This window comes from Anas platyrhynchos, chromosome 1 (assembly GCF_047663525.1).
Source record: "Anas platyrhynchos isolate ZD024472 breed Pekin duck chromosome 1, IASCAAS_PekinDuck_T2T, whole genome shotgun sequence".
Lineage (NCBI taxonomy): Eukaryota > Metazoa > Chordata > Aves > Anseriformes > Anatidae > Anas > Anas platyrhynchos.
The window spans coordinates 145,311,331-145,338,227 of NC_092587.1; the positions used below are offsets into that span (position 1 = coordinate 145,311,331).

The window sequence follows — 26,897 nt, forward strand, 5'->3', positions numbered from 1 at the left end:
GTCAGCTAATGTTTTGCTCATGTGTTAACACTGCACTAACTACATGAAAATGCAAATACCCTGTTATCTGCTGCTCTTTCTTTTGAATACAGCATCAAAAGAATGTCAAATTTTGTTTTTATAGGTTTCATCAGCATGATTTGTAGTCTACAGTAACTTCACAGCTGCTGTAATACCCAAAACCACATTTACTGCTAAGGCATTCCCGTTTCCTCTCACTTGCTTCCTCTGTAAAACTGGATATTATCCCTTCTGAGTCGACAGAAATGTTGTCCTTGCCTCTAGGCATAACATCCTACCTAACCTGCAAAGAAATTGAAGTGCTTCTCCCTTCAATCTAATTTTTCTTAAGAGGTCAGTAGAGACACTGTAGTGCTTCCTACTTTTCTGATGTTCTATTCTGTTCGCTTCTGTCTCTTATTCTAAGTAACCCTTTTAGTTACATATAAATTATTTTTCTAGTGATCCAATGCTGATTTCCATGGTTTATATAGTAGTGTTACTGTATATGCATTTTTCTTCACTCTCCACCTTCTATCTGGGTGAAGTTTCTTATTCTTTATCTAGTAACTTCTTGCTTATGCTTATTTTTACTGTCTCTGCCTTTTATCTTCAAGCTTACATTAAGGAGACAACTTTAATTCTTCAGTGAATTTAAATGTGCAGTATCTCAGATATCATATGTAGCAGAGCAGAAGGCTGTGCAGCTAGTTAGCTGAATCTGCATAGCTTTAATGCTGTTAATTTTGCTCGAGGCAAATATATATTATATTTTTAGTGTGTAACTGTACAAATAAAAACATATTTCTACTCCTACTACCAGTATCTGGACGAAAAGAGTATGTGTTACTGCTCTTCATTGCTTTTAGAGCTGACAATTTCAGGTGCTGCACAATGTGCTTTAAGAATTTGTGCACAAGAATATATTGTGCATTCTGAAGATTATTTTGTTACTACTTTAAAAGAGCACTTGTCTAAGCACATGTTTAAACCATGTGTAGGATAAGATGTGTGCAGGATAAGATGATCGTTTTTTACCAGCAAAATGTCAGGAACAGACAATTATTGAAGTAGAGATACACCAATATACTGCACTTTGACATTTGCTGCTTAGTGTGGAAGTTTTACTTTGTCTTCAGAAACCAAAAATAATAATCAGCAATACAATATAACTTGCTTTATATTTTGACATTTTACCCATTTGAAAAAAATATCCAGTTGAGGTAATGGTCGTTTTAAACTTTCTCTCTTGAGCAAGCATCCTTTTTCTTTCCTGAATCCTCTTTTGCTGTAGATGAAATCAGAATTCTAGGATAATGTCCAGTTTTCTTTGGCATTTTAGGAAACAAAAATCTGTAGTTCATAATTCAGGAATTGATACTGGATATAAATTTTAACTTCCAGAACTTCTCTGAAAAGTAGATGGATGGTTACATCTTAAATCCTTTTGAACACTGAAGTCAGTGGTACTGACCTCACTTTTTGTGTAGATGCATACATGGCATATTTGAATGTTTTCTTGGAGTCTCTACTCTGCCCTCTGTCTTGACAAACGCTACTTTAATAGGTTCAAAAATGTACTGAAGAAGCAAGTGAGAAGAAATGAAAAGTGCAGTTACACATGAGGGGATTTCTTTTTGCCCTTCAGTATCCTCTGGAATAAAGTGATTTTTGTATTGCTTCCTAAGTGATAAAGTTGAATTGAAGAAAGGAACTTTCTTTCTTCAATCAAGGATACAATGTCAAGATTAATGATTTTTTTTTTCTAGGCTTCTTAGCATCTTAGCAGGTAGGCGTCTTAGCAGGAAAGAAGATATATTTTTTTCTTGTGCTTGTAGTAATGATTTCTCCCTTGTACATGCTGCAATGAATAAATATTTTACTTCAAGCTCTTGGGTTTGTGTGAGGTTTTTCTGTTTCTTTTTTTTTTTTTTTTTTTTTCAAATTACTTAAAATGGGTTGAGGGGAAGGGCCTGGGGAAACAATTTAAAAAGAAAAGAAAAAGGTTGGGTGCTCTTGATGTTTTAAGCTTTCATGACAATGGTACCTCCATTCTGCTTGCAATCTATTAAAATAGATATCAAAATAATTACCTGAGAATTGTTTGAGAAATCAGTTCTGAAGAATTTGTGCACACACAAGCACTCCTCAAACAAACAAAAAAATGTCTGAAGTCAAACACTTTCAACTTTTTCCAAAATTAATGAGCTGTATTTTTATTCAATTTTAGAAAATGTTGCAGGATTTTTTTAGTCTATCTGCTAAGTTAAGAACAAAACCAAAAAAAAAAAAAAAAAACAAGTCTCCCAAACTGTAGAACACCGTCCATTAAAACAAGAATTCCGTCAGGAGTTATTTAAAAAAAATCTTTATATATTTATATTTAAATAACACCAAGTACCAATTCTATGGGTTTCTTAGGTTATACTTAGTATTATTCATTTCTTGAGTGTCAAGTGAAAAGTACCCATTGCATGGCTGCCAATGGGTAAAAAGCCAAAAGCTTAGATTACTTGATTCAGCAGCACTTAGTGGGAGTGTTCTTTTATGACCATTATGTTTTCTAGTTCATGTCATGTAGTCTATACTGTGCATATAATGATAGCTGCCTGACTTAGATTCTGTTTTTAGAGGCCTTTTTGAAAATGAAACTATTACTTTATCACTTAGTGTCTTTTACATAATTCAAAAAAAAGTTCTTCGGGGTAATGTTTCCATTTACACATCCCTATTGTAATTATGAATGTCTTTATTGAGATGATGACAAAGCCTCACGACAATGTGCATGTTCTTGGAAAAGGACTGCATCTCCAATGAAAGCGCTTACATGTTGGAACATTTTCTAAGATTTGTGGTGAAATGTTATTTTTAGCTCAATTCCTTTTAGGACACTTCTAACTACTTTCACAGTATGATGATGGGATAAGAGCTGTTCCAGATGAATGCAGAAAGATATTTCCTAATGATTTTTTTTTCTTTCTCTTACAGAGTTTTTGTGCAGCCTTACATCAGGAACTCAAAGAATACTACCGACTTCTGTCTGTTTTGCATTCTCAGGTAAACTAGGAGGCTCTTATTAAACTTTATAATTCAAACAGTGAATTATTCAAAGCACAGCAACTCCTAAAAGGTAGTACCTAGGAGTCCCTTTGGAAAGGGAGGGATGTATAACAGTTGCTATGACAGTGGATGCAATTCTCTGTAACGTGTGCACTCGTTGGATATATACGTATGTTTATATCAATGAATATTTTTTCTTAGAAATTCACTGTTATGTGATGTTCTACATAAGCAAGAAATATAATCTGTGTTTCTGTGTTCCCTTTTTGCTTTACTTTGTCAGTTTCATTGTGTGGTATTTTTATCATTCAAATCCCAAGCAGCATGACGTGTTTGTGAAGGGTGAATAACATTCCTTCTGTATTTCAAGCAGTGCATAGCTCAGTAGCTAGTAACAAGGACAGTTTCAACTTTTTGTTTTGTCTGAGGCTGGTTGTGCATTTTCCTTGTCCCTTCTGCTGATCGAGTCAGATGCTTCAGTGTTATATTATTTTTCTGTGCTGCATAGACCAACTCAGTGCTGATAGTCTGCAGTTCGTCCACAAATTTATATAGGTATGTGCATCTAGATGCTAGCTCTAAAATATTTTTTTTTCTTTGATATGTGTTTTTTTTTTATATGGGACTTTCAGGGAATTCATTATTGCTAATTGAGAAAAAAATATTCTGAGAATTAACCCAACATTGAATTAAAATGCCATTTGAAAGAACAAAGTAGAAGAACCTATCATTTAAATCATAAGCTTTTGTATGATTTTTTCAAAGCATCTAATCCTTTTTTTTCTCACTTGCAGTTCCTCAACATTTCTAACTTTAGTACAAATGACATGCAATCCAATGTTTTCTTCCTGGCTATGATCGGGTTAACCTTTTTGTAATTATTTCCTTCTCTGTCTATAATATGTCTGGTCTCTTGGGTTGCTGTAGCTTTGATTTATTCTAACTTCCAAAACGTTTTGACCATGAAAATATTACACGTGCTTAAAGCACATCTTTCAGACCTCTTTACCCTTCCTGCTCCACTAAACTGTTCAAAAGGAGAGATGAATCTGATGGAAGGAGATGTGTGTAAGAGAAAAAGGAACAGAAGGTTCTACTGTCACCTTCCAACTACATTTGCCTCTGTGCTGGGTTGACCACAGCAAGCAGCCAAGCACTCATTCTGCCTTTCACTCCTGTCATTTGCAGGATGGAGAGAAAATGGAAGGCAAAAACACTTGTCAGTCAGGTTGATGATGGTTTGATAGGGAAAGCAAAAGCTGTGTGCATAGGCAAACCAAAAAGAGGTTTCACTGGTGTTTTTCCAGTTGTAGAAAGAAGTGCAAAGTTGGTTTTGTTGGCTTTGTTTTTCTCAAACATACCAAATAAGATCTTCCACTGTATCTTCTAGGATCCCTTTGTCTTATTTCATCGTTATCTATTTTTTTAATAGCAAATTCTGTCTCAGCTCATTCTTATTTTAGAGTGCTCACACTACCTTGATGTTCTTCTGCATTGACTTTAATCCTATCAAACTTTACTTTTCAGCAATGCCATGAAGTAAAGACAAGAGGTGTCATTTCCAGGTTTCAGAAGGAGTTTGTTCTGTTTTTCTGTTTCTTTTGCTGTACCTTCCAAAGAGAACAGAACATGCTTCTTCTTTCTTTTCCATCCTTTTTCCCTATAGAATTGCAGTTTTCCTGGAAGAATCTTTTAGGGAGATAACCACTTAATCAAGTTGTCCCAAATATAATATTCATTCCATTATGAGGTAATATATATATATATGTAAGTTAGTGTTTTCAGGAATTAGAGGTATTAGTATGCAGTCTACACACTGGAGCTATCATTTCATGTAGAGATGTGCACACCCAAGTGAACCTTTTCAAACATCTTCCCACTCACCTACCTGTGCCATTGACAGAAGAATCTGATATAAACAGGTTTTCTTGCTTACAAGAAGCTCCAAGTTTTCATTAAGTTGAATTCACTTACAGAAGCATTAGGCTAAATACCTGTTACATGATGATGATAACTCACCTGAACCAGATGACCTTTGTCCAAGGGTTCTGAAGGATTTCAGATGTGAAATCGCAGAGGAAGAGGAATTGCTTGAAGAGGAAAAGTCTCAGGGGGGCTGTGGCTGAGACTTACTGGCTAACAGAGGACAAGCCAGATGCAAAGTTGTGGGATTTGATGAACAGCTATGGGTGAAGAGGTCGCACTCAGTGAAATGAACAGGAGGTTAGTATAAAACAAGAGTGGCCATCTTGCAAAGTGTATTTCCCCACGGTGTTGTGGCAGAAGGCAGTATCTGCTTATTGAAAAGAGGATTAGACAAATGTGTTACAGACAGGTCTGTGAACTGCCATTAAAAAGGGTGAGCAAGGGTGTGTCCTCTGACATGCAGAAGGCTACAGCTGGGATGCAGGGAGCCTAAGGGGAATGGAGTGTAGAGAGCGGTCAGTTTTACATGTTTTTGCACAGCATTTCTTTTTGCTATTATTGGAGATAAAGCAACAGTCCATCTAGCCAGTGTTCTGACACAGCATGGCATTTCTTACGTTCATAATCAATGGGACAGAAATTTTGAAGAAACAAGTCAGTGTTCTGAAGACTTCTACCAGAATATCCCCAAGGTGCACTTGATGACTTATCTACTTTATTTTAAACAGTGATGGAAAAAGCTACTTTTTTGAAAGATGCTGCCTTGCCAAATTCTATACTTTAATTCCTTGACACCAGATAGGGGATCGTGTCTTAGAATTGAGTGCATAATGCATTCCTGTACTCATGAGTCCACACAACTTGTTAGTTTCAGTTAGCTGCAGTTCAGGCACAGTACATAACAAGAATCTCATCAAAGGGTTCTCTGTTACCTTTTTCTCTCTAACTTTATTTTACATCTTCAGAGCTTTCCCCCAAACATTTTCTTCCTCTGAAAGAGTCTTCCTGTGTGTACCACATACTATTCTATAAGCTTTTCGGGTCTTTTCCTTGCAGACTTTTTTCAAATGATCATCCCCTTCAAAAATGAACATCCATGATGAAGTTACTTCAAAATCTCTTCCCTAGTGACAAAGGACAGTTCTTGCTTACATCTGCCTTATCATTGTCAAGTTCCAAGTTTTTCTGAGATGAGTTGTTTTCCTTTTTTTTTTTTTAATAACACAGACCCATGTTATTAGCAGTTATTTTCTTGTGTTTTGCTAGACTAAATGGGTCTTGATTTTTCTAATTGTCTCTGCTTTCATTCTGCTTGCATTTGACAGCATTCTCTGCACTTTGTGGCTATGCACGTTCTTGAGCATAGCCAACCAAAAATCAAATGTGCATAAATTCAGCCAATGCATTTGACAAAATATGTGCTAGATTAGGAAGCAAAATCAGGAAGTTGAATGAATTGGTTGTAGCGTACAGGAAGAAATAAATCATTTTTTTTCCGAAGACTTTATCTGCTTGGACTGTTTTAGGACTGCTTGCTTCTGTATTCTTAGGTTGTCTTCCTGTCCTGCTTACTCCATCTGTGCTTGTACGATACATCTGCATCTTGGGTGCAAGAAATTCATTTGTATTTTCCACGGTGTTGTGAGACTCATGTGTGGTAGTCACATCGTGACAGTTATTTCTCACCATAGATGTTTGTACTGATGGTAGCAATTCCTTGATCTCGCTATATAGCTAATTTAAGTTCTGATGGCTTTTCAAGAAAGACATGAAACAGAATTTGTACCATGTTGAACTAAAGTAAGTTAAGTTGTCTGTGCAGTAATAAACACTGTACCTCCTATATCCTTTGTGTTTTCCTTTACTCTTTTCTGAGTATCTCTTTGGCTTGTGTTTGCTGTCTTTCAGGATCTCTGTTCTCCTTTGCCCTTCTCTCTTTTCGTGACTAACACCTTGGTTTATTTAACTTTCTTGGTCTTTGCACTCTGTCTGTCCTATTACACTTCTGCTCATCTCTATCCTTTCAGCTGCACTTGATTCTCTGTTTCCACCTGTGTGGCTCTCAGGTTTTGGACCAATGATTTTTATAAGAGAACATATAATGGTGGGTATTTCAAGTGTATTAATAAAGAGCTAATGTCAGAACAAAAAGTATGAAACACCATTTCATGCTTCAGTACTTGCCAGTTTTGTTCCTTGATCTATCTATCTATTTCTAATTTGATCAGCTCCAATTGGAAGACGATCAGGGCGTGAATTTGGGACTTGAGAGCAGTTTAACACTTCGTCGTCTTCTAGTCTGGACGTATGATCCTAAAATAAGGTTAAAGACTCTTGCAGCACTTGTTGATCACTGCCAAGGTCTGTTTAATGTTCATTTTCCATTTTGGGAGAAGTTATTTAACTTTTGAGTGGTTATGCATGCCAATTATAAATATCAATAATGTTACTGATGTAAATGTTGTTTTTGAACATTTTGAGTAGCTAATCCTCAGAAGTATCTCTTTTTCACATTTTAAACAGAAAACGATCAGCTACAATGCTGTTTATATGCACTTAAACTTGCTTTTTTTGTTTTTAATAAGGGCATGCTTAAGATATTCTTCAAATTCTGGGGACATGCTTTTCACACTGTTTCCAGTTCAGTTTTAGTTACCTTTCAGAGAATATTATACTGTGGTAAATCCCACTAGCACACTACAAAATAGCTGGCTCAGTCTTTTCACTGTCACGGGTGTTCCTCTATGCATGTTGCCATGTATAGGAGAGATTTGCAGCTTTTCTGCAGATTTGTGTGAAACAACAGAACTTCACAAATCTGCAAATAGCATGTGGCTGTGCTAGCAATCCACAACAAAGACCTGAGGAATGGTGTTGGAGTTGACCAAAAGTTTGGCCACTAACCAACCTGTAAGTTATGCTGCTTCTTGAGGGTACATCAGCTTGGCTGTCTTTGAAAATAAATGGAGATTACAGCCCTTTGGAAAGTACATCTTAACTGAAAGGGCTTGTATCACCTGTTCTACCCTGATTATTGGAATCGGTGACAATTTGGAGAGGGGAAAAAAAAAAAAAAAAGAAGGCTTCACTTTGAAGACGTTCATGAAAACTTTGAATGCTATAACCTGTGCTGCAAGGAACACTTAAGCTGTATAGCATAACAGCAAAAGAAGTTCTAGATCTATTTTTTTTTTTCTTGGAGGGAGGAGATGTCATTACAATATGACAAGATCCTGCCTAAAGGGAAGCTACTGGGGAGACTAACTGAGAAGCAGAAAAGCTGTGTTTATTTTTATGATGCACACAGAACATCTGAGAAAGTCAAGACTGAAGGAAACAAATACTGAGGCTCATTTAATGCCCTTCTAATTGGCATGCTGGGGAAGAAAAGAAGCATAAAGTCCACCTTTGTGGATGATCTGGTGCTGTATATTTTGGATTCATCCAAGCTGCCATGTACTGGACAGAACAATGTGTCAAAAAATTAGGCTTAATGCTTCAGTGAGATAAATGATTCATGCTTTAAAAGCTAACCATTCCCAGTCAATGTTAAAAAAATTTACTACATCTAAAATTTGTTACGTTTTAGAATCACTATTCAATAAGCCCTGAATGACATATGGGTAGTTAAAATTGATGGCTGCTGAATTTAAGTGTAGCGTATATATTTTTCTTTCATACATTTTTTGTTTCTCTCTCCGATGATCTTACAGGGAGAAAAGGCGGTGAACTAGCTTCAGCAGTTCATGCCTATACTAAAACAGGAGATCCCTACATGAGGTCTCTGGTTCAGCACATTCTTGGCCTGGTATCCCATCCTGTGCTGAATTTTCTTTATCGGTGGATTTATGATGGGGAGCTGGAGGATACATACCATGAGGTAATTCTTATATGAGAAATAATTCATCTCTTCATTTGCTTTATGGGAGAGTCTGTGGGAAGCTTAGAGAAGAACTGGAGAAATGAACAGTGATATAAACATATATTAATTGCTCATATTATACAATAACAACATGAAGCGTGACACTTCTTCATGGACTGATTATTTTTGTGGTGTCCAAATGTTGTGGAGATGCATTATGTTGTCTTTGATGAATCGTATCCTGGGTCTGTTTAGTAGAGGCAGAATAATGGATTAAGGGTAGATGCTTGCATCTGAAGAAATTGTCATCTCTGTCTTTCTTGCTTCGTGTAGCAATAGTAATGTATACAGAGTTCTTTAACTATTTAGAATGCAAGTCTTGTATTCAGATAAAAGCTTAATTTCTTCTGAAGTAAGAGACTGAATATTTTGCTTTGACTACCTGTTGTTATCCCCAGCTTCATAAACAACTTTAGTTTGTCAAATGGGGTAGAACAGCGTATGGTTGCAGATTTTTTTTAGAAAATCTACATGTATTTGTTGTAACTTCTGTAACAGCACATTCTAGTAATGCTCCTTTTCTTCTTAAAGAGTTTATGTCTTTTTAAGCTTTCCCAATTATTTTTGCCATTTCCAATCAGTACAGTCTTGTTAAATTGAGATTTTGTTTAGTTCCAAGAAGCCAAAGAATCATTTTCAAAATTAATTGACCAGTTCTGAGAAGGATCTGTGTAACTTGTCTTGGATGTGGAAAGTGCTGTCTGATTTCTGAAACTGTCCATCAAAATTCAAATGAGTACAAACATCACACATGGCTGATCTTTAAGGTCATCTTGAGCAGACTTGCATAAAATATCTATGAATCTTTATGTCCAAAAGTGTAGAAATGTAGCCTTGTCTTTCCAGCTACCCCTCAGACTTGAGAGGTTGGAGGTTTTGGTTGTTTTTAAATCATTCATTAGCTTTCAACTCTTTGTCTGCTTAAAAATTTATATGCTTGCTCTGAGGGTGTTCTTAATACTGCAAATCACTGTTGGATATGTGTATATTGAAAGCTACTATTTATCATAGACGGTTTTCAAACAAAAACAATTGACCATTCTTGCTTGAAGTGGTATTTGGAGGGGGGTGAAAAAGTTCTCATCCCAAAAATGGATGTCTTGTCTGACTGGATGAGGACAGAATCTTTCCACAACTCATTTTAATAAAACTAATTGTGTAGATTTAGTTTCTTACATATGAAAGTATTTTCTTACATAGAGCTGAAAGACCTTGGCATTTGATTCCTCACTTGCTGAAAGATTTCTTATTTTCTGCAATTCTGCATCTCCTAAAATAGGAAAAAGTCCAAAGGAGGAGTGAGTGAAAATAGAATGAATAAAATAAAAGCATATTGCAGTTATACTCTGACATTTTTCTCCTACTCTAATTGCCTGAAATATGTATGCTTCTGTATTTCCTAGTTGATGTTTTATGGATAGTACATCTTTCCTGAGGTAGTCAAGGTTTCATAATGTACAGAGGAGATTAAATTATATGAGTCCAATTTTCAACTTTTTTTCTTCAGACTTTGTATTGGACAAGATCCAATCTGAACATGAGCTTCCAGGACAACTTTAGCTTTTCTAGTTAAAGGAACAACTAAGAAATATTTTTTTCAGTTTTCATAGTTCACAAATGAAAAACGGGGAGAAAGTTTACCTTCCTCTTTTAAATATTTATTTCAATCTACAGTTTTTTGTGGCTTCGGATCCTACAGTAAAAACTGATAGATTGTGGCATGACAAATACACTTTGAGGAAATCAATGATCCCTTCTTTTATTACAATGGAGCAATCAAAAAAGGTATGTATTCAAAAATTAATTTTCTGATGATTTGTTTGTCTATGCTGCTATTTAGGTTTTTATTAAGAAAATAGAGACCAAATTTATCAGTACATACTCATCTTAAGGATAACAAAGTTAATAGAGTTATTTGCTGGGGAAGACTATAAGACTGTTTATTTTTTCCATACTTTGGCAATAATCTTTGTTTAAGGAGATCCTGAGGGGATAAATGTTTGTGTTTCACAGTGTTTTGTGTTGGCAGTGAAGTTCTGGGTTGCTGTGGTTGGGATTGTAAAGCTAGGATTGAAGAAAGGTGACAAAATACCCTGTTGTGCTGCTGGTTGTGGTTGGCTTTTTTGTTAGCTTTTAATCTTACATGCAAGTCGCTATTAAAATTTAAAAAAATATCTCTTGTTTTCAGGTCCTCCTTATAGGAAAATCCATAAACTTCTTGCATCAAGTTTGTCATGATCAAACTCCATCCACAAAGATGATTGCTGTGGCAAAGTCTGCAGAGTCTTCAAAAGGTGGTAGGGTATCAGTGTTGGTCAACTTCTTCCCTTTGGACTGATCTCTGTACACTGTGTGGTTTAGACTATAAGCCGACGTTTTTGATAGTGGGGTGGAAAGGAGTACAAAAGTCCCTCCTGTTCGCCTTTGTAAGATAGTTTTTTAATGGATACTTGCATTTTACAGAAAATGTGTAAAGATGAGCATGCTTAATTTTCTTAATAGGTTTGCTGGATGGTTGTTAATGTACTGGGTTTCTGAATGAAACCAGGCATGATCAGCCTGCTTTCAAATGACTTTAGGTGGGTGGGTAGGATGAGAGTAGGGATGTTCTTGAGTCCCTCTGTGAGAATTTAGTACTTAAGACACCTCCTCATCAAATACTCTACCATAATAGTGTGAATTAATTCTGTGATTTAAAAAAAAATCAAAAACCCATTAGTTATAAATAAGAGAACGAGCAGTAAAAGCAGTCAGGACAGAAGCCTTTCTGTAAATTCATTCTACCACCATAATATGCCAAAAGAAAATTGAGTATGTGGGAGGCTAGCAAAATTATTTTGGAGTTTATTTAAAATTGAAGTGGCCAGTTATTGAACATTAAACCAAATCAGTTTAATTTCAGACTTCCTTCAGATTATTTCCTATTATTTAGAAGAAATTTCAGTTCTAATACTTGTTTTAGATGTTTTAAAAATTAGCAAAGAAGGTAAGGTAATGCCTATGATGCTGCTACATCAGGGAGAAAGTTTCTTCTGGTGAAATGATATTTCACTTCTTTAAGTTCCTATAACTTAATATACCGAGGAGAGCCTAATGGTTAAGACATAGATGACTGCGATCATTTCTCTGATGCTATCGAATACGTAGGTTCTAGAAGCATAGTGATGTCCTGCTAGTATATCCAGCTTTTGTTAAATGCATTAGCCAAATATTTTTCAATCTAGTTCTTTACTTATTTTTCTAAGAACATCTTTCTTTGCACTTTTTGACTTCTTGTGCGATACTTTGTGTTGTTCCTGTTCTCAAATACAACTTTATTACAGCTAACTTAAAACCTTGGCTTTATAAGGTTCTTCTTTTTTCTTTTTTTCTTTTATTTTTTTATGATGAACCTTGGATTAGTTTTTCCACTAAATCTTCACAGCGCAGCATTTTAGCATAAGCATATATAGGAAAGTTGTTCTAATAATAAAATCACATTCGTGTCTGCAAGAAGATTCCATCTAATGCTGTGGGGTGGGTGTTTTTTCTCTTGTACCAGTGGTTGCCTAGTCAACTAGCTGCTCTTAAATTGCAGAGAAGGGGTCAGGCTGAGGTGAATAAGGGCTGTAAAAGCATTTGAAACATCATCTTGCCAGTCACTCCTGAAAAAGGCAAAAACACTACTTTTATCGCTTTACTCAGAGCTTATGGCCATGCTTTTCTGATTTTTTTTTTGTCTGTGTTTCTCTCGCACTGATTGTGTCGATGTTGGAAATGCATCCTGTCCTCCTTGTTTGTGCCATCTGACAACAAACCGAGCATCTCTTCAGATAATTACTTATAATAAAATGACAGAAGGGTAGAGTGCCAGACTGAATTTGGATGCTTTTTATCACTTTAATTCTGAACGTTTCATGGTTTTGGCTGTAATTTTAACTTGCGTTGGAATCTTAACTTGCAGAATCACAAAATCAGAATGGTTGAGTTGGGAAAGGACCTCTGGAGGTCACCTGGTTCAACCTCTTGCTCGAGCAGGTTGCCCAGGACTATGTCCAGGCAGCTTTTGAAGATCTCCAAGGAACGTGACAGGACAACCAGATCTGGGAAACCTCTACCTGCATAGTAAAGAAGGGCTGTCTGATGTTCAAATGGCTCCTCAGTTTCAGTTTGTGTCTGTTGTCTCTTGTCCTGTCACTGGGTACCATTAAAAAGAGCCTGGCTCCATCTTCTTTGCTCCATCATCTTTGCACCCTCCTGAAGGGGTGGGTGCAAAGACATTGACGTGCACCCTGAGCCTTCTCCTGTAGGATTAAAATTGCCACCTCTCTCACCCTAGGAGGGGTGCCCCCAATCTCTTCATGGTTTTTGTGCCCCTTGGTTGGACTCTCTCCAGTATGGCCATGTCTCCCTTGTACTGGGGAGCCCAGAACTGGGCACACTGTACTTCCAGGTTTGGCTTCACCAGAGCTGAAGAGAGGGGAAGGATTGCCTCCCTCCACCTGGTGGCAATACTTTGCCTAATACACTCTAGGATAACACTAGGATAAATGTGCCTTTTTTATGGCACATTGCTGGCTCATGTTCAACTTGATGTCCACCAGGACCCTGACACCCTTTTCTGTCAGGCAACTTTCTTACTGGGTGGCCCCTGGCGTGTCCTGATGCCTGGGGTTGTTCCTCCCCAGGTGAGGACTTAACACTTCCCTGTATTCAACTTTGTGAACTTATGGTTTTAAACTTCTTGTCTTTTCCTCGGTTTTCTTTTCATGACGAAATAAGAATGGTGTAAAAAAAAAAAAAAGCTACCGTCTGAACCTGTGTTAAAAGCAGGAAGCCAGAGGTGCAGAGTAGAAGCTGGCACTCCAACCTCAAGCTTGGGAACTTCTCAACCAGGATTTGCCCAAGACCACTACATTCAGTAGCAACTCGTAGACCTGTCAGTGCTGTTTGCCTTTTTCTTTCCAAAAACTTGTGTCTAGGCCTCTCTTTTGTTGATGAAAGCAACCTTTTTGAAATAGGGATGGTGCATTACCTATCCTGGTGTGTATGTATGCAGAGATGATGGGTTACAGCTATGCAGGCAAACTGCAGGCTAGTTTGTTCCTGCTTTGGCTCTCAGGCTCTCAGCATCCTGTGAAAAGACATTCAGGAACAGATCATTGGGGTGTTGTAGCTTACTGCGATCTCTCTGTGAAACTCCTCTTTTAACTTTCCCTTTCTGGAAGTTCTTCCTTTCTCCTCTAAAGCCAGCCATGAGGCACACCAAATGGCTGACACCTCCATGTGTGCAAGCAGCCACGTTTGAACTCATCCTTTGAAGACAGCAGCTAAGAGTCCAGGATCTGCTGATGGGGAAAGAAAAGAAATGGACTTGACTGGACATTCTTAATGCCAAGTTGCCCCATCGCAGTGAGACGAGTGCATTTTTACCAGTGAAACAAATGTGTTTGCAGCAGCTAATGGCTTTCCCTTTCTCCCAGCCATGGGTATGGTGTTGTTACGTGCTTCCTTATGTGAGCAATACAAGAGTTGCTTTGTCAAATCACACCAGACTTCTGCCTTGATCAGAGTGAGCAGAGACTTTGAGGTATTTGTCTCTCCTGGTTTGCTGTCAGTGACAGGAGAGAGTACTTTGGGGACTCCTTACGTATGGTCTGTATTAGTCCTCACATTTCCTACGTTTCATGTGTTTCACCTGACTAAGTAGCACTCTGCTGGTGTAGGGAACTTGAGCATAGCAATGCTTTATACAAGTAGCATATCTGTGAATTCTCTACATATGCTTGCACTTGATGTCCCATGGAGAGCTTTACAGGTTATTCAATGAGAGTTTGGAAATCTCAGTGAGTCATTGAACCACACACTGTGAGGTCTCCCTCAATAAACAGTGAATCATTTGTTAGAGTAATTGTTCATTTACTTAGTTTAAAAGCAGTTTATTAGTTGACGATAAATCTCAGCAGAACAACAGGTCAAAATTGGTTCTAATGTTTAATGTCTGCAGTATGGGTTGAAATGAATCCTTGAGCAGGCAACGTGGTCTTATACTCATTTGGTGCCTGGACCTCTAGTTTCTACCTTTTAGTGCAATTGTTGTAAAATTAAAAACTTGAAAATGAGAGTATATAATGCTGTGGAAGGTAGGTATGCCACCTGGCAGTCCAGTATTTGGACTTTTGCTCCATGTTGCCTGAAGAAGCCATGCTTTTCTTCTTGTATCTCATAACAGCATTGTTACAATCCCTTTCTTAGCAAGCTTGTAGTTATAGTAAAGAATGAAACACACTCCCTACTAAGCAGTTACATCCTACCTTCTGCCCCCAAATTGCCACGCATTATATGTGGAGAAGAAAACACCAGGTTGCTGACTGCCCCCCAGACAATGCAAACATATTCCCTCCTCTCTCTTTCTGACTTCTGTGTGGGAACTCTTTTCTGTTGAATGCTTTGACTGATTCTTTGAAGATTTTTTTCTCCTTCCCTTAAAAGTGCCTTTTAAATAATTTGATTCTGTAAACTGAAAAATTTCAGTAAACTAAAAGAAATTTACTGTCTATGTAGGAGTGATAAAATAATGAGTTCGTATGGGAAGGTACAGGCTGGGTACAGATTAAAAGCAGAGCTACAGGCTGCTTTAGACTTGCTTTTGCTTTGGCTATGCCTAATGTATAATAGAGTGGATGAGAATAAATAGCAATTTCTCTGCTGGTATGTTTCAATTTCAAAGCTTGTTTGCCTCTTTTTTTTTTTTTTTTGAAAAAACACTAATTTAATTCTGATTTCTTTTCTAGCTGCTGATTTGTTCACAGACCTGGAAAATGCATTTCAGGAGAAAATTGATGCAGCCTATTTTGAGACCAGCAAATACTTGCTGGATGTCCTTAATAAGAAGTACAACTTACTGGAACACATGCAGGCCATGAGACGCTACTTACTACTTGGTCAAGGAGACTTTATCAGGCACTTAATGGACTTGCTCAAGTAAGAGATTAGAAGGGTAATTATGTTGAATTTCTGATGCTCCCAAGTATGCATGATCAGCATAGAAATTGTTTTGCTCAGAAGAGGACACCTTAAGTATCTTACTACTCAGTGTTTTACTTGAACATCTTATAATTTCTATTCGGGGTTGAGTTTCTTTGACCCTAAGACTGAAATTTTGTTCTTTTTGGTAGGAAGTACATACAGTACCATTTTGCAGTGTCTTGAAAAGCTGTACTAATGTAGCCTTACACTGAGTTTGTGACAGCCCCAAGGATGTTTACACTTTGCTTCCTCCTGTCAGCAAATTTAAGCAGAAAAGTTCCGTTTCTGGTACTCTCGATGCCACGAGTTAGTATTGTTCTGAGTGTTATGCTTCTGTATTTTGTTTGCATTTGGTCTAAAACATTGTGTCAGAACCTCTCAGTGCATTTTTAAAATTTAATTGATGAATCAGCAGCCTCTGTTTTAAGCACTCAAGTGTACCTGCAAGTATCAGTTTCAGTACATTGCGTGTATTTGCCAGCTGGCTGCTTCTACATGCTGGTGCTTCTGATCAAACTTAGTCTACCAGAAAGGTCCTTTACAAAGTTTTCCCAGTGTAGAAGGCAGGCTTTGCAATAAAGCTTCCATTAACTTGTTTATACATGACCAGGCTTTTTTAAGTAAAAAACATGGTGAAGCAGAACAAGGTCGGGTATGTAGAGCTGGTATTACATTTGAGGTAAAAATAGTGCGGGGATTTCCAGTACTGATGGGGGAGAGGATTGCAAGGCATTTGCTACTTGCATGTTGCAGCTCCTTGGAAAGTTTAAGTTGCGTGGAGGTGGTGTGCTTTTTGTTTTTTTTTTTTGTCAACAGTTCTAACCCCATGAGACTGCTATCGGTTAAGTATCCCAAAAGTGTGAAATAAAATTAGTGTGCTGTGCTAATGAGTAAATCTGCCTCATTTTAGATACAAATGCAACTCAAATGTCAGAATAGCTATGCTAGCAACCCTGGTAACTTGAAATGAGTGGCATTAATTTGGGATTAATTTACTTCTCATGCAGATGTTCAAGTGTATAGCTGCACGCAAATAGAAATATTTTGATCATTGATTTGCTTTGTGGTTAAGATTGAAACAGTAATATGAGAGGTTTTAAAATTTTCAGGAAAGTGTTTCACTGTGTGCTGCTGTTAGTGCCAAATTGCTGTTGCAGAGTATCTCAGTAACATGCCAGCACAGCACTCCTAGGCAGTTGAGGGAAATGCATTTTTTTTCCTGCTCTATTCTGCACCAGTGTGTCCTCACCTCAAGTACCATGTGCAGTTTTGGACACCACAGTATGAGAAGGATATAGAACTATTAAGACAGTGTCCAAAAGAGGGCTACAAAGGTGGTGAAGGGTCAGGAGGGGAAGAGGTGTGAGGAGCAGCTGAGGTCCCTTGGTTTGCTCAGCCCCGAGCAGAGCAGGGTGAGGGGAGGCCTCATGGCGGCCTGCAGCTCCCTCACGAGGGGAGCGGAGGGGCAGGCGCTGAGCTCTGCTCTCTGGGGACAGCGACAGGACCCGAGGGAACGGCATGGAGCTGGGACAGGGGAGGGTCAGGCTGGGGGTTAGGGAAAGGGTCTGCACCCAGAGGTGGTCGGGCACTGGGACAGGCTCCCCAGGGCAGTGGGCACAGCACTGAGCCTGATGGAGTTCAAGGAGTGTTTGAACAACGCTCTCAGACATAGGGTCTGATTTTTGGGTGGTCCTTTGTGGAGCCAGGAGTTGAACTCACTGGTCCTTGTGGGTCCCTTCCAACTCAGAATATTCTATGCTTCTGTGACTTTTTGTTTCATAACTTCCAGGCCTGAGCTTGCACGACCAGCTACAACCTTATACCAGCATAACCTGACTGGAATTCTTGAAACAGCAGTGAGGGCAACTAATGCGCAGTTCGATAATCCTGAGATTCTCAAACGATTGGATGTTCGACTTCTGGAGGTCAGTTGCATCGTGGTGACTCTCATATGAAACATAAATGAGTAAAGTTACATTCTGTGTGTATGTGCGTGAGGACACAAATCTATGTGAAACAAAATTTTGGTATGTGCATGTGGTAAATAGTATTTCGCCCCCTTTTTTTCCATTGAAGTGTACTCTGAATTATGTAAACCTCACTTAATAAGTCTTCTCTTCCTATCTTAGAAACATCAACAGTTGGGTGAGATATATCCCCCCCTTGTGTCAAGGTATATTTTGGCTTAATCTGCTGCTTTTGGTGACAAACTCCTGTATCCTGTATTGAAGTGAATGCTTGGTTTTTCATGGTCTTCAAGGAATAGAAGAATAAGCAACTCTTGAGCACTAGCATGCTCCGGTTATTCACTAAAAGTAGTGTATCTTTTAAATACAGGTGTCTCCTGGGGACACTGGATGGGATGTCTTCAGCTTAGACTATCATGTTGACGGACCAATAGCAACGGTAATGTTGTATATTGCTGGTTGTGAACATGTCTCCTATGCTGAACTGGATTGCTAAATATTTTGTTGTTGAAATGTCCCTTTTATTCTGAAGTATATGATCAGATAGACCCCTTTTTTGGCATCGAGGATGCACTCACTATTATAAACAGTAAGCCAAAATCTCTGTTCTTGTAAACTAAAATTGAGTGCTAAAAAGCTACATTTAAAACATGAATTACTGAAAATCAGTAATGAATTTGTTCCAGCAGAGATTTTAGCAGGTACTTAATAAATGGAGTGCTCCTCTTCTGCCATTATTACTACGCTGTAGCAGCTGCTTTGAGATAATTTGAAGGGAACTGGAAAATGTATTTGGAGAGAACCTATTTGTATTACCTAAATAAAATTTCATAGATGTTCATTGGAACAACTGAGAAAACAAATATATTCATAGAATCAATAACACAATTGATCAGAATGTATTTAGCTTCTGTAAAGACATTCTAACATCAAAATGTGAGTCTGACCAGCAAAAGGAATTGTCATGTATGTGTGTAATTTGAAAAGAGTGAAATGTTTTGTCTTTATCATGCTTACTCTATATTGCATTTCCTCCCATATGGGATTGGAAGTGCTCAAAACCTCCTAAGAAATGATTTTGTCCTAGTATGTGGACTTCTGATTTTTTTTTTTTCATGCCTTTTTAAGTTGGCATGCTGGTAGAACAGTAAATGCATTGGTACTTTCTCAGCCTACAATGAAATGGAACTGACAAAAGCATCAGAGCAGTGCTATGCCTACGTGGAAGAGTAATTTATAGAAAAACAAATAAGCTGTAATGCATTTCTACTTCATTTTTATTCAGTCTTAGGAATGCAATGTGAAAATAGTGTCGATGTGGGAATCCTTTTGGTGTTAAAATGGAAAAAATAAAATGGCAGTGTTGTAAGCAGGCACAGTAGAAACGCACTCTGGACCAGAGCACGTGCGACAGTCCTGCCAGAGCATTACTCTGTGCCTATTTGAATGTTAGATAACTTGGTTCAGCTCTTGAAGGAGGGTCTTCCTAAGAGCTCTGAACTTTCCAAGGATTTGTTCCACCAGTATTTACCAATAAACTGCATGGGTCGAAGTAGACAAGACTGCAAAAATCATCTTTGTCCTTCAAAACACACGGTGTCTCTGTTAAATTGGTAGTCGTCTTTTGTTCATTTTGTAGGTGTTTACACGTGAGTGCATGAGCCACTATCTGAGAGTATTTAATTTCCTCTGGAGAGCGAAGCGAATGGAGTATATTCTTACTGATATATGGAAAGGACACATGTGCAACGCAAAGCTTTTGAAAAGTATGCCAGGTGAGAGGCCTGAGTGGATGACATACTTGTAAACTGCATTTAGATTGCTGTAGGTTATTTTAAAACTATTTAAAGAAAAGTCTGTTATTACAGAGGAATTTTATATTTTGTTGCTGTTATTGACTGGTTAATGACAGATGATGATAAAGATGAAATAGCATTGCTGGATATGGAGGTTTCCTGTTTGTTTTACTTAGTCCTTGGTTATGACTTTTTGTAGCAACGGGCAAATGAAACATGCCATGTCTCTGGAAAGATTGTTACTCTTTCATCCCCTTTTCTTCATCTTCCTTGATGACTTTCCACCTGGACCCTGTGCCTTGCTTTTACTTGTGCTGGAAGTACTGAGTTTCACACATACACACTTCCAAATTTACCAGTTTTGTCTTCACTTGTTTGTTTTGCACTTATTTAGCAAAGAACAGAAGAAGCTAAGATAAAAACAAACAGGTGTTTGAGCAGAAACAAAAAAAGCTCTTGAGTATAGAGTGACTCTGGCATGTGCTTAAAGGATTGGGACTTTTTGATCCCCCTTCTCAGTTGAGAATACGGTGGGTTTTTTTGAGCATTTGTACAGGCTTAATCTTGACTTTTCTGACCTAGCTACATATTTTTTTGGTAAAAAGTAACTGTTGAGGCTTACAATTCTTTGTGGTGTAGTAGTGTTTACAAAAATATATTATTTTATAATTGGAAACTGTTGGATGGGAGTGGACACCTTGGCCTCAGGAAGTCGCTGGTAAATAAACTCTTAAAAAGATGCTCCAGTGTGAAAGGCTGATCTCGGGAACTATATGGGATGACTTTCTGTTGCCTTTCTGCTTCTGTGATATAGGATTATTTTTACTGTCATTTCCCTCTCCCAAACAAGTGCTTGTTTGACTCAAAGCCAGCAGTCTACTGTGTTTGCTCCTTCTGTTCCCTTTGAGTCTAGGGTACAGATAACAGATTTTATTCTCATCTCTGTCACTTGAGGGTCTTCAGGCGGGAACTGTTTCCTACTGCTAGAGTTTTGTTTATTCTCAGAAGACCTGCTTGGGAGGCCTTTCATATGCTTTGATATGGAACAGTCTTCTGTAATCTTTCTGAGATGAAATCTTAGTTGCTTGTCACCTTCAGTTTTGGCTACTTTTTAGTTAACACAAGTATTTAAAATGCTAGTCAAGATCTTATAGCTATTGTTGGCAGAAAAAGCCTTTTGTTCTATTTCTGGCTGTGTGCCTCTGAGGAAAGGAGAGTGTGTTTTACAAAGACCTGCCTTCTACCTGGAGGGACGGGAGTCTTTCTCTCTGGCATGTCTAGGTTGGAAGCTGTGGATAGATTTATTTTCTTTCCTGCAGTACTTGGAGAGTCCACCCCAGCACTGATTTGAAAAGCAATTTCTGCTTCTTTATTTTCTCTTTCTTCCTTCAGAATTGTACCATGCACTTCTGGTCACAGTGCAGTAAATGGAAAACTGTAAGTGATAGGAGAAGCAGCTGCAGGGTGTTTGTTTTTTTTTTTTTTTTTTTTTCCAGCCACCAAGAGGTAACATTGACTTTCTAGGGTAGCTTTATTTACCATTTCCAAAACACTCTAACAAACAGCTAGGGATTTTAATGTTTTAAAGGAGTTCTTCTAGACCATAGTGTCAAGCTTGATCTTTTCCTATCAGGAATTTGAATAAGAAGTTACAGATGTACCCAGCTCGGGTACACTGAAGAATTTCTGTTGTGTAGCCAGTCCTGAACTTCTTTTCATTGACCCAATTTAAAGCAGATGCAATAAAATACGTTAGCGATAGTTTTCCTGCAAAGGCATAAGGAACAAAGAATGGAGTACCTTGTTGTGCTGTCATTCAGATCGTTGGATGGTTCTGTAACATCCTAGATATGAGAATGTAAAATTCCTTTTGTAGCAGCCATGTAACTTGGTAAATTACTTCGGCAGCTTTTTAGAAGTGAATGCCTCTGTTTGGACATCTGCCTGATTCCTGAAGGATGAGTGAAGTGCCGTCTTACACGTTAACAGCTGAGGCTGGCAGTGACTTACCTGTGGGTCTCTGGTGGATCAGGAAGTTGAGCCTGGGCAACCTGAGTCACAAATTCCCTACCCCTACACCCTCTCTTTTGTTCTCAATATGAAAATATGCTGGTCCCTTGGGACCGAAAGGGTCTTTTTCACTTTATGATATTCTGAAAGTTTCCAGCAGTCTGAGCACACAGTTGGTGTGGTCTTTGGCTAATGTATTCTAGAAGTTAATTGTACAATGTTCTTTGCTCATCTGTTGCCTGCCAGTATCGCTGCTACAGTCCAGGACTAGTGGCTGTTTTATGAGGTATTCAATTTGGTAGAAAAAAAAGAGTATGAGGCTGGTTTGATGGCTGTGCCTGTTCTTGCAGTCTTTAACATGCCATCTCTTTGGATTTTTTACAGAGCTTTCTGGGGTGCTGCATCAGTGTCACGTTCTGGCATCAGAAATGGTCCATTTCATTCATCAAATGCAGTATTACATTACATTTGAGGTATACTCTATCCACACAATTGGTTGCTTAAAAATGAAATACTTTTAATATTCTGTATGTGTTGTGTGTCTTAACTTTCAAAGAGCTTGTCATCTAGCAAATCAAAACAGCCCAATCCTGAATCATTGTGCTCCAGGTGCTTGAATGTTCGTGGGATGAACTCTGGAACAAGGTCCAGCAAGCTCAGGACTTAGATCATATCATTGCAGCTCATGAAGTTTTCCTGGACACGATCATAGCTCGGTGTTTGCTGGATAGTGATTCTAGGGTAAGTCTTCTCCTTTGCATTAAATTGTAATCTGTGTGATCTTGGCTTATCGGTTAGGGTTAGTACATTCTTCCCTTTTGGTACAGGAGGAAGGGGAAAAGTCAGTTTTCTCCCTGTCGTATTAGACCTTGTTACAGTAGGCTGTGCACTTACTCCTTGCACACACTGACAGATGTTGATTTTGAAACTTGTTGCAATATTGGTGAGTTTCTTTTGGTTCTAAGAAGCTGCATTGTCCTGCAACAACTGACTTGGAGCTTGGCAAAATAACCTCTGCAGCTGGGTGTGGAAACATTTAATTTACATTTAAATTTAAAAATATTTTAAATAAATTAAAATTTACATTTTAATTTACATTTCTCAAGAGTAGTAGTAACTTAAAAGTCTTTTGCTGTGGAGCCCTTACATTGTTTTGTTGCTGAATTGCCTCCCAGGTACTTCTCAACCAGCTTCGAGCTGTTTTTGATCAGATCATTGAGCTCCAGAATGCCCAAGATGCAATGTACAGAGCTGCTTTGGAAGAGTTGCAGCTGAGGCTACAGTTTGAAGAGAGGAAGAAACAGCGTGAGCTTGAGGTACAGTAAGGAGATTCCTAAAACATGAAAAGGAATTGAGGCAGATATATTTCTCTTTTGATATTTCATATGGAGTTTTTTGATGTCATCTACAGCTATGACAGAAGTGAAAAATGTATCGATACAAACATAAAAGTTATCATCAGTAGCTAATGTATTCAAACAGAATCCCTGACTGTCACCTCTGATTTCTGTCTTGCCCAAAATAAATAGATTTAATTTAATTTAATTTATAGAATTTAATTTAATTTAATAAATAGAATAGGTAAATAGATTTTTGCAGTGGTCTTTAGAAGACAAGAAGTTTAGGACTGTGAAGGAAATGATATAATCTTGAATATTCTGAACCTTCTTGCAAAGAATGCCATAGCTGCATGCCTGCCTCCATAATGCCAGGCCGTGGGGCGTGCAGGGCTGGTGGGAGACTCACTGGCTTTGCTTGTCTCAGTTTTCCTTAGTAATGGCATTCTTTCTGTGAAGAACATGAGAACAACTTCTACAACTTGCCATTCCAGAGGAGGAATGTTGTTAACACACTTTGAATATTTTCATGTGCTGTACAACCACCAAGGGGAGAGAGAATGTCAGTATTAGAAGCTCCACATTTGGCTCTCCGTGGCAATGTTTGGTTTGTGTGAGCATGATGGTTCAGCCACGCAGAAGGTGGATCCAGTTGTTGTGTAATGTTTGACTTCTTACTAATTTTGTCTGTGTTAGGGCAAATGGGGTGTAACTGCATCAGAAGAAGAAGAAGAGAACAAGAGGATAAAAGAATTTCAAGACTCAATACCCAAAATGTGCTCACAGCTGCGAATACTCACTCACTTTTACCAGGTACCCCTTAGCTATTCTTTTTTTTTTTATTAATAGGGACAATGAATTAGGTAGAAAGAGGGGACACAGCAGTGTGCTATAGCAGCGCTTCAGGGGTAGAGCCCAGGTCAACTGAAACTCAGAATCTTCCCCCTAACCCGTCTCGTGGCTTTCACATATGAGAAATTTGTGATGTGGTGTAGTAAGACTTTTAACTACTCATATTTATCACCTTTGGCAAACCTGAAGTTAGGCCTTTTTTTATGATGTTGATTCTGAGTTTGACTTAAAGCTGTAGGGTCTTCTTGTTGTCAGTATTTCCTATATCTTCTTTATTAATTAATATCTGTAAACACATGTTTAAATGTAGTAAACATGTAAGTATGCAAAATCCATTTCTGTATTGACTATAGCTTTGCCAAGCTATAGCTGTCCTGAATGAAGTGCTGCATTGTCAAAAGAGGTAGTTCACGTGGAATTTTGGAGGAAAACAGAAATAGAAATACTGATGGCTTTTGTTGACAGCTGTAGATATCCTAAGCTTTGATATGAGAACTTCAGATCTGGGAAGAATTTCCCTCCTATATCCAAATACTGCAGTTCTCCCTCCCAGCAAAAATGCAACCAAATACCTTAAGAGTTGTAGGCTAGAATAGATTGTAGTTTGTGTGCTGAGTGGGACTGCTACAAGTTGGCAACGTACCTTTTGTAGGTCCAATCCAGCTTGGACTGCAGCAGGCCCTGCAACAGCCCTATTTTTGAATAGGGCTTTTTAAAAGGCCAGCTTTTTCATGTGGTACCTTCCTGGCCAGCCTTGGTCATCTTTGGAAGTAATCAGGTAGTAAACGGGACATGCCTAATTCTAGGCATGTTTGCATTAGTGTTTAGTGGAGATCAGGAATAAGCTCTTGAAGTGAGTTGTCCCGCTCCCCCAAAACTGTGTGCTCTCCTGCGTGCTGTGGAGCTCCTGCAGCCCCTGGGCTAGAAGTGTGCCTCCAGCTTCCTCAGTGCAAGTCCCAAGTAAAAGCTGCTTGAGGTATCTAGCCTAGCCCTGCTCTGCAGGTGCTTTGCTGTTCTGGGGTGCTACTTGGTTAGCACAGCATACATCAGATGCATATTTTTAAACAAGTAGTGGTTTAATGCTGGGCTGGCCTGCATTGTACCTGCAACACCAAAGCAATAAGGTTGCCTGTTTGGGTAGGTTGGGTCCTGAATGATCTCCCAAAAATGGCAGGGCAGCCCTGAGGGCAGGGGCACAGAGGTGCTCCTCTCCAGCCCAGAAGCCAGACTGGAGAGTCCCAGCTGGGCAAGTGGGGTGATCTGTTTGAAAGCATGAAGTGTGTGTGGCAGAAGTTTGAAGATAAAATGAAGTTACAGGCTTTTTGTAGAAAGAGTGAATCCCACATAACTTGATTGCTAAAATTTGAGTACAAATTCTTGTGCTTGCCATTTCGTGGCTTCCCTCTGCCTCCTTGCCAGGCTCAGACACCACCTGGCATGCCTGTGCAAAACACCACTGATGTCACCTTAGCTGTCTCATTGTTTTTTCTTTCTCATTCAGGGAATCGTCCAGCAGTTCTTGGTCTTGCTGACAACCAGTTCTGATGAAAGCCTTCGATTTCTTAGCTTTAGACTGGACTTCAATGAACATTATAAAGCAAGAGAACCAAGACTTCGTATGTCTTTGGGCACTAGAGGCAGACGGAGCTCACACATGTGAGACAACTGCTAAGGACTGCACCTCGGTATCCGAAGGATGTTGAACCTCTTGTTGGACAAGGCAATCAGTGTTGACGTAATAAAACCAAATCGTGCGTGATAGGTGTCCACCATTTCTGCAGACAACATGTTTTCAGTCATGTGATCGTGTGACACTATATAGCAGAGAGCAAAAAAAGTAGTTGTTTTTTTTACACTAACGTTTATAGAATTATCAGAGTCAATGGGCTTATTGAACCTCTTTGAATCATCCTTAGGTCATCCTTTTAAACAAATGCCAATTTTATTTGAGGCTTTGTAAGCTCTCTCCACTAACTTATATTTGTGTTGAGGAAATCACTTCTTTTGTTTTAGAAGGCATCATTTCCTTTTTTAACAAGAAAATAAGAAGGTTATTTTTTCTATATGTAATTGTTCTATTTGAAAAGAGCTTTTGTTAAAGCCAACAGATCAGGACACAGACCTAATGTCCTCATTACGAAGCTATCCAGCATTTCATTATGCTGATTTTCAGTTTTGTGATGTGTTTGACTGTGTAAGAAACTTTGTATCTGGAGACATAGACTTATATTTAATTTTTTCTTTGTTTTCAAGGTTTACAATTTGAAATAAAAAAAAATCTAATAGGTAAATTATGTGGTTCCTGTACAGGAGAAACCTATAGAAACAGAGCCAGGAGTGAATCTATTGCACAGAAGATCTAACACAGAACAGAAGTTAAAGCCTCAGTACAATAAAAGGAAAGTGTCAGTTAAGACTGAAGGGATTGAAATAATTGATGTTCAAAATCTGATGTGTAGAAGCAAACTGAATTGGATAATGCTGACTTCATTCTCTTCCCTTGCCTATTTTTTCATTGTAAATATTTATATATTGCTGTCCAGATGCTGGGGAGAGGAGGGGTTCTTCTTTTGCAAAGTTGTCATTCTATCAGGTCATTTATTATGTTTCACAAGTACAAGCTTAGAAAAATAAAAACACAACTATCTTTCAAACATTTGGTTTGCTTTTTGTAATTAACAGACTATGATTCTTCGACAGGGCAAGGAGGGAGAGGGTATTTGCTTATGCATTCCTACCCACTGCAATCTTTTGGTACTAGTATTATCTGTACTTACAGCTGTGTGCAATTTGTTAACGAATAGTTCCCCTCAGGTGAAACAAGTCTGTGGCCTTTTTTTGTCCTTACTCTTCTCAAATCCATGGGAAGGAGAGGCAACAGCCAGGCTGTTGAGGCAAGGCTGGATGTAGTGACAAGGGAGGTGAACTCCTGTGGGAATGATGTATAAAACTTTCAGCTCTGAATTATCAGGTTTGCCTTCCAGGATTCTGGTGCTGGTGGAAGCAGTGCTCCCCAAAA

The 26,897-nt window shown here is 38.4% G+C and overlaps 1 protein-coding gene across 2 annotated transcripts in view; it reads left to right on the forward strand.

Annotated features, from left to right (window-relative positions):
• Positions 1-26,534, forward strand: part of TUBGCP3 (tubulin gamma complex component 3) — a 58,868-nt gene extending 32,334 nt beyond the window's left edge. Inside the window, exons 9-22 of one of the 2 annotated variants that reach the window (XM_038173335.2) lie at positions 2,989-3,057; positions 7,215-7,347; positions 8,700-8,866; positions 10,583-10,693; positions 11,097-11,205; positions 15,682-15,871; positions 17,706-17,841; positions 18,254-18,322; positions 19,523-19,658; positions 22,074-22,162; positions 22,299-22,430; positions 22,865-23,005; positions 23,723-23,839; positions 25,380-26,534. In XM_038173335.2, coding sequence (XP_038029263.1) covers positions 2,989-3,057; positions 7,215-7,347; positions 8,700-8,866; positions 10,583-10,693; positions 11,097-11,205; positions 15,682-15,871; positions 17,706-17,841; positions 18,254-18,322; positions 19,523-19,658; positions 22,074-22,162; positions 22,299-22,430; positions 22,865-23,005; positions 23,723-23,839; positions 25,380-25,538 — 1,758 coding nt within the window. In that variant the 3' untranslated portion in view covers positions 25,539-26,534. The remainder of the gene's footprint in view (positions 1-2,988; positions 3,058-7,214; positions 7,348-8,699; positions 8,867-10,582; positions 10,694-11,096; positions 11,206-15,681; positions 15,872-17,705; positions 17,842-18,253; positions 18,323-19,522; positions 19,659-22,073; positions 22,163-22,298; positions 22,431-22,864; positions 23,006-23,722; positions 23,840-25,379) is intronic. The other variant, XM_038173336.2, reaches the window with a different exon arrangement.
• The last annotated feature ends 363 nt before the right edge of the window (positions 26,535-26,897 follow it).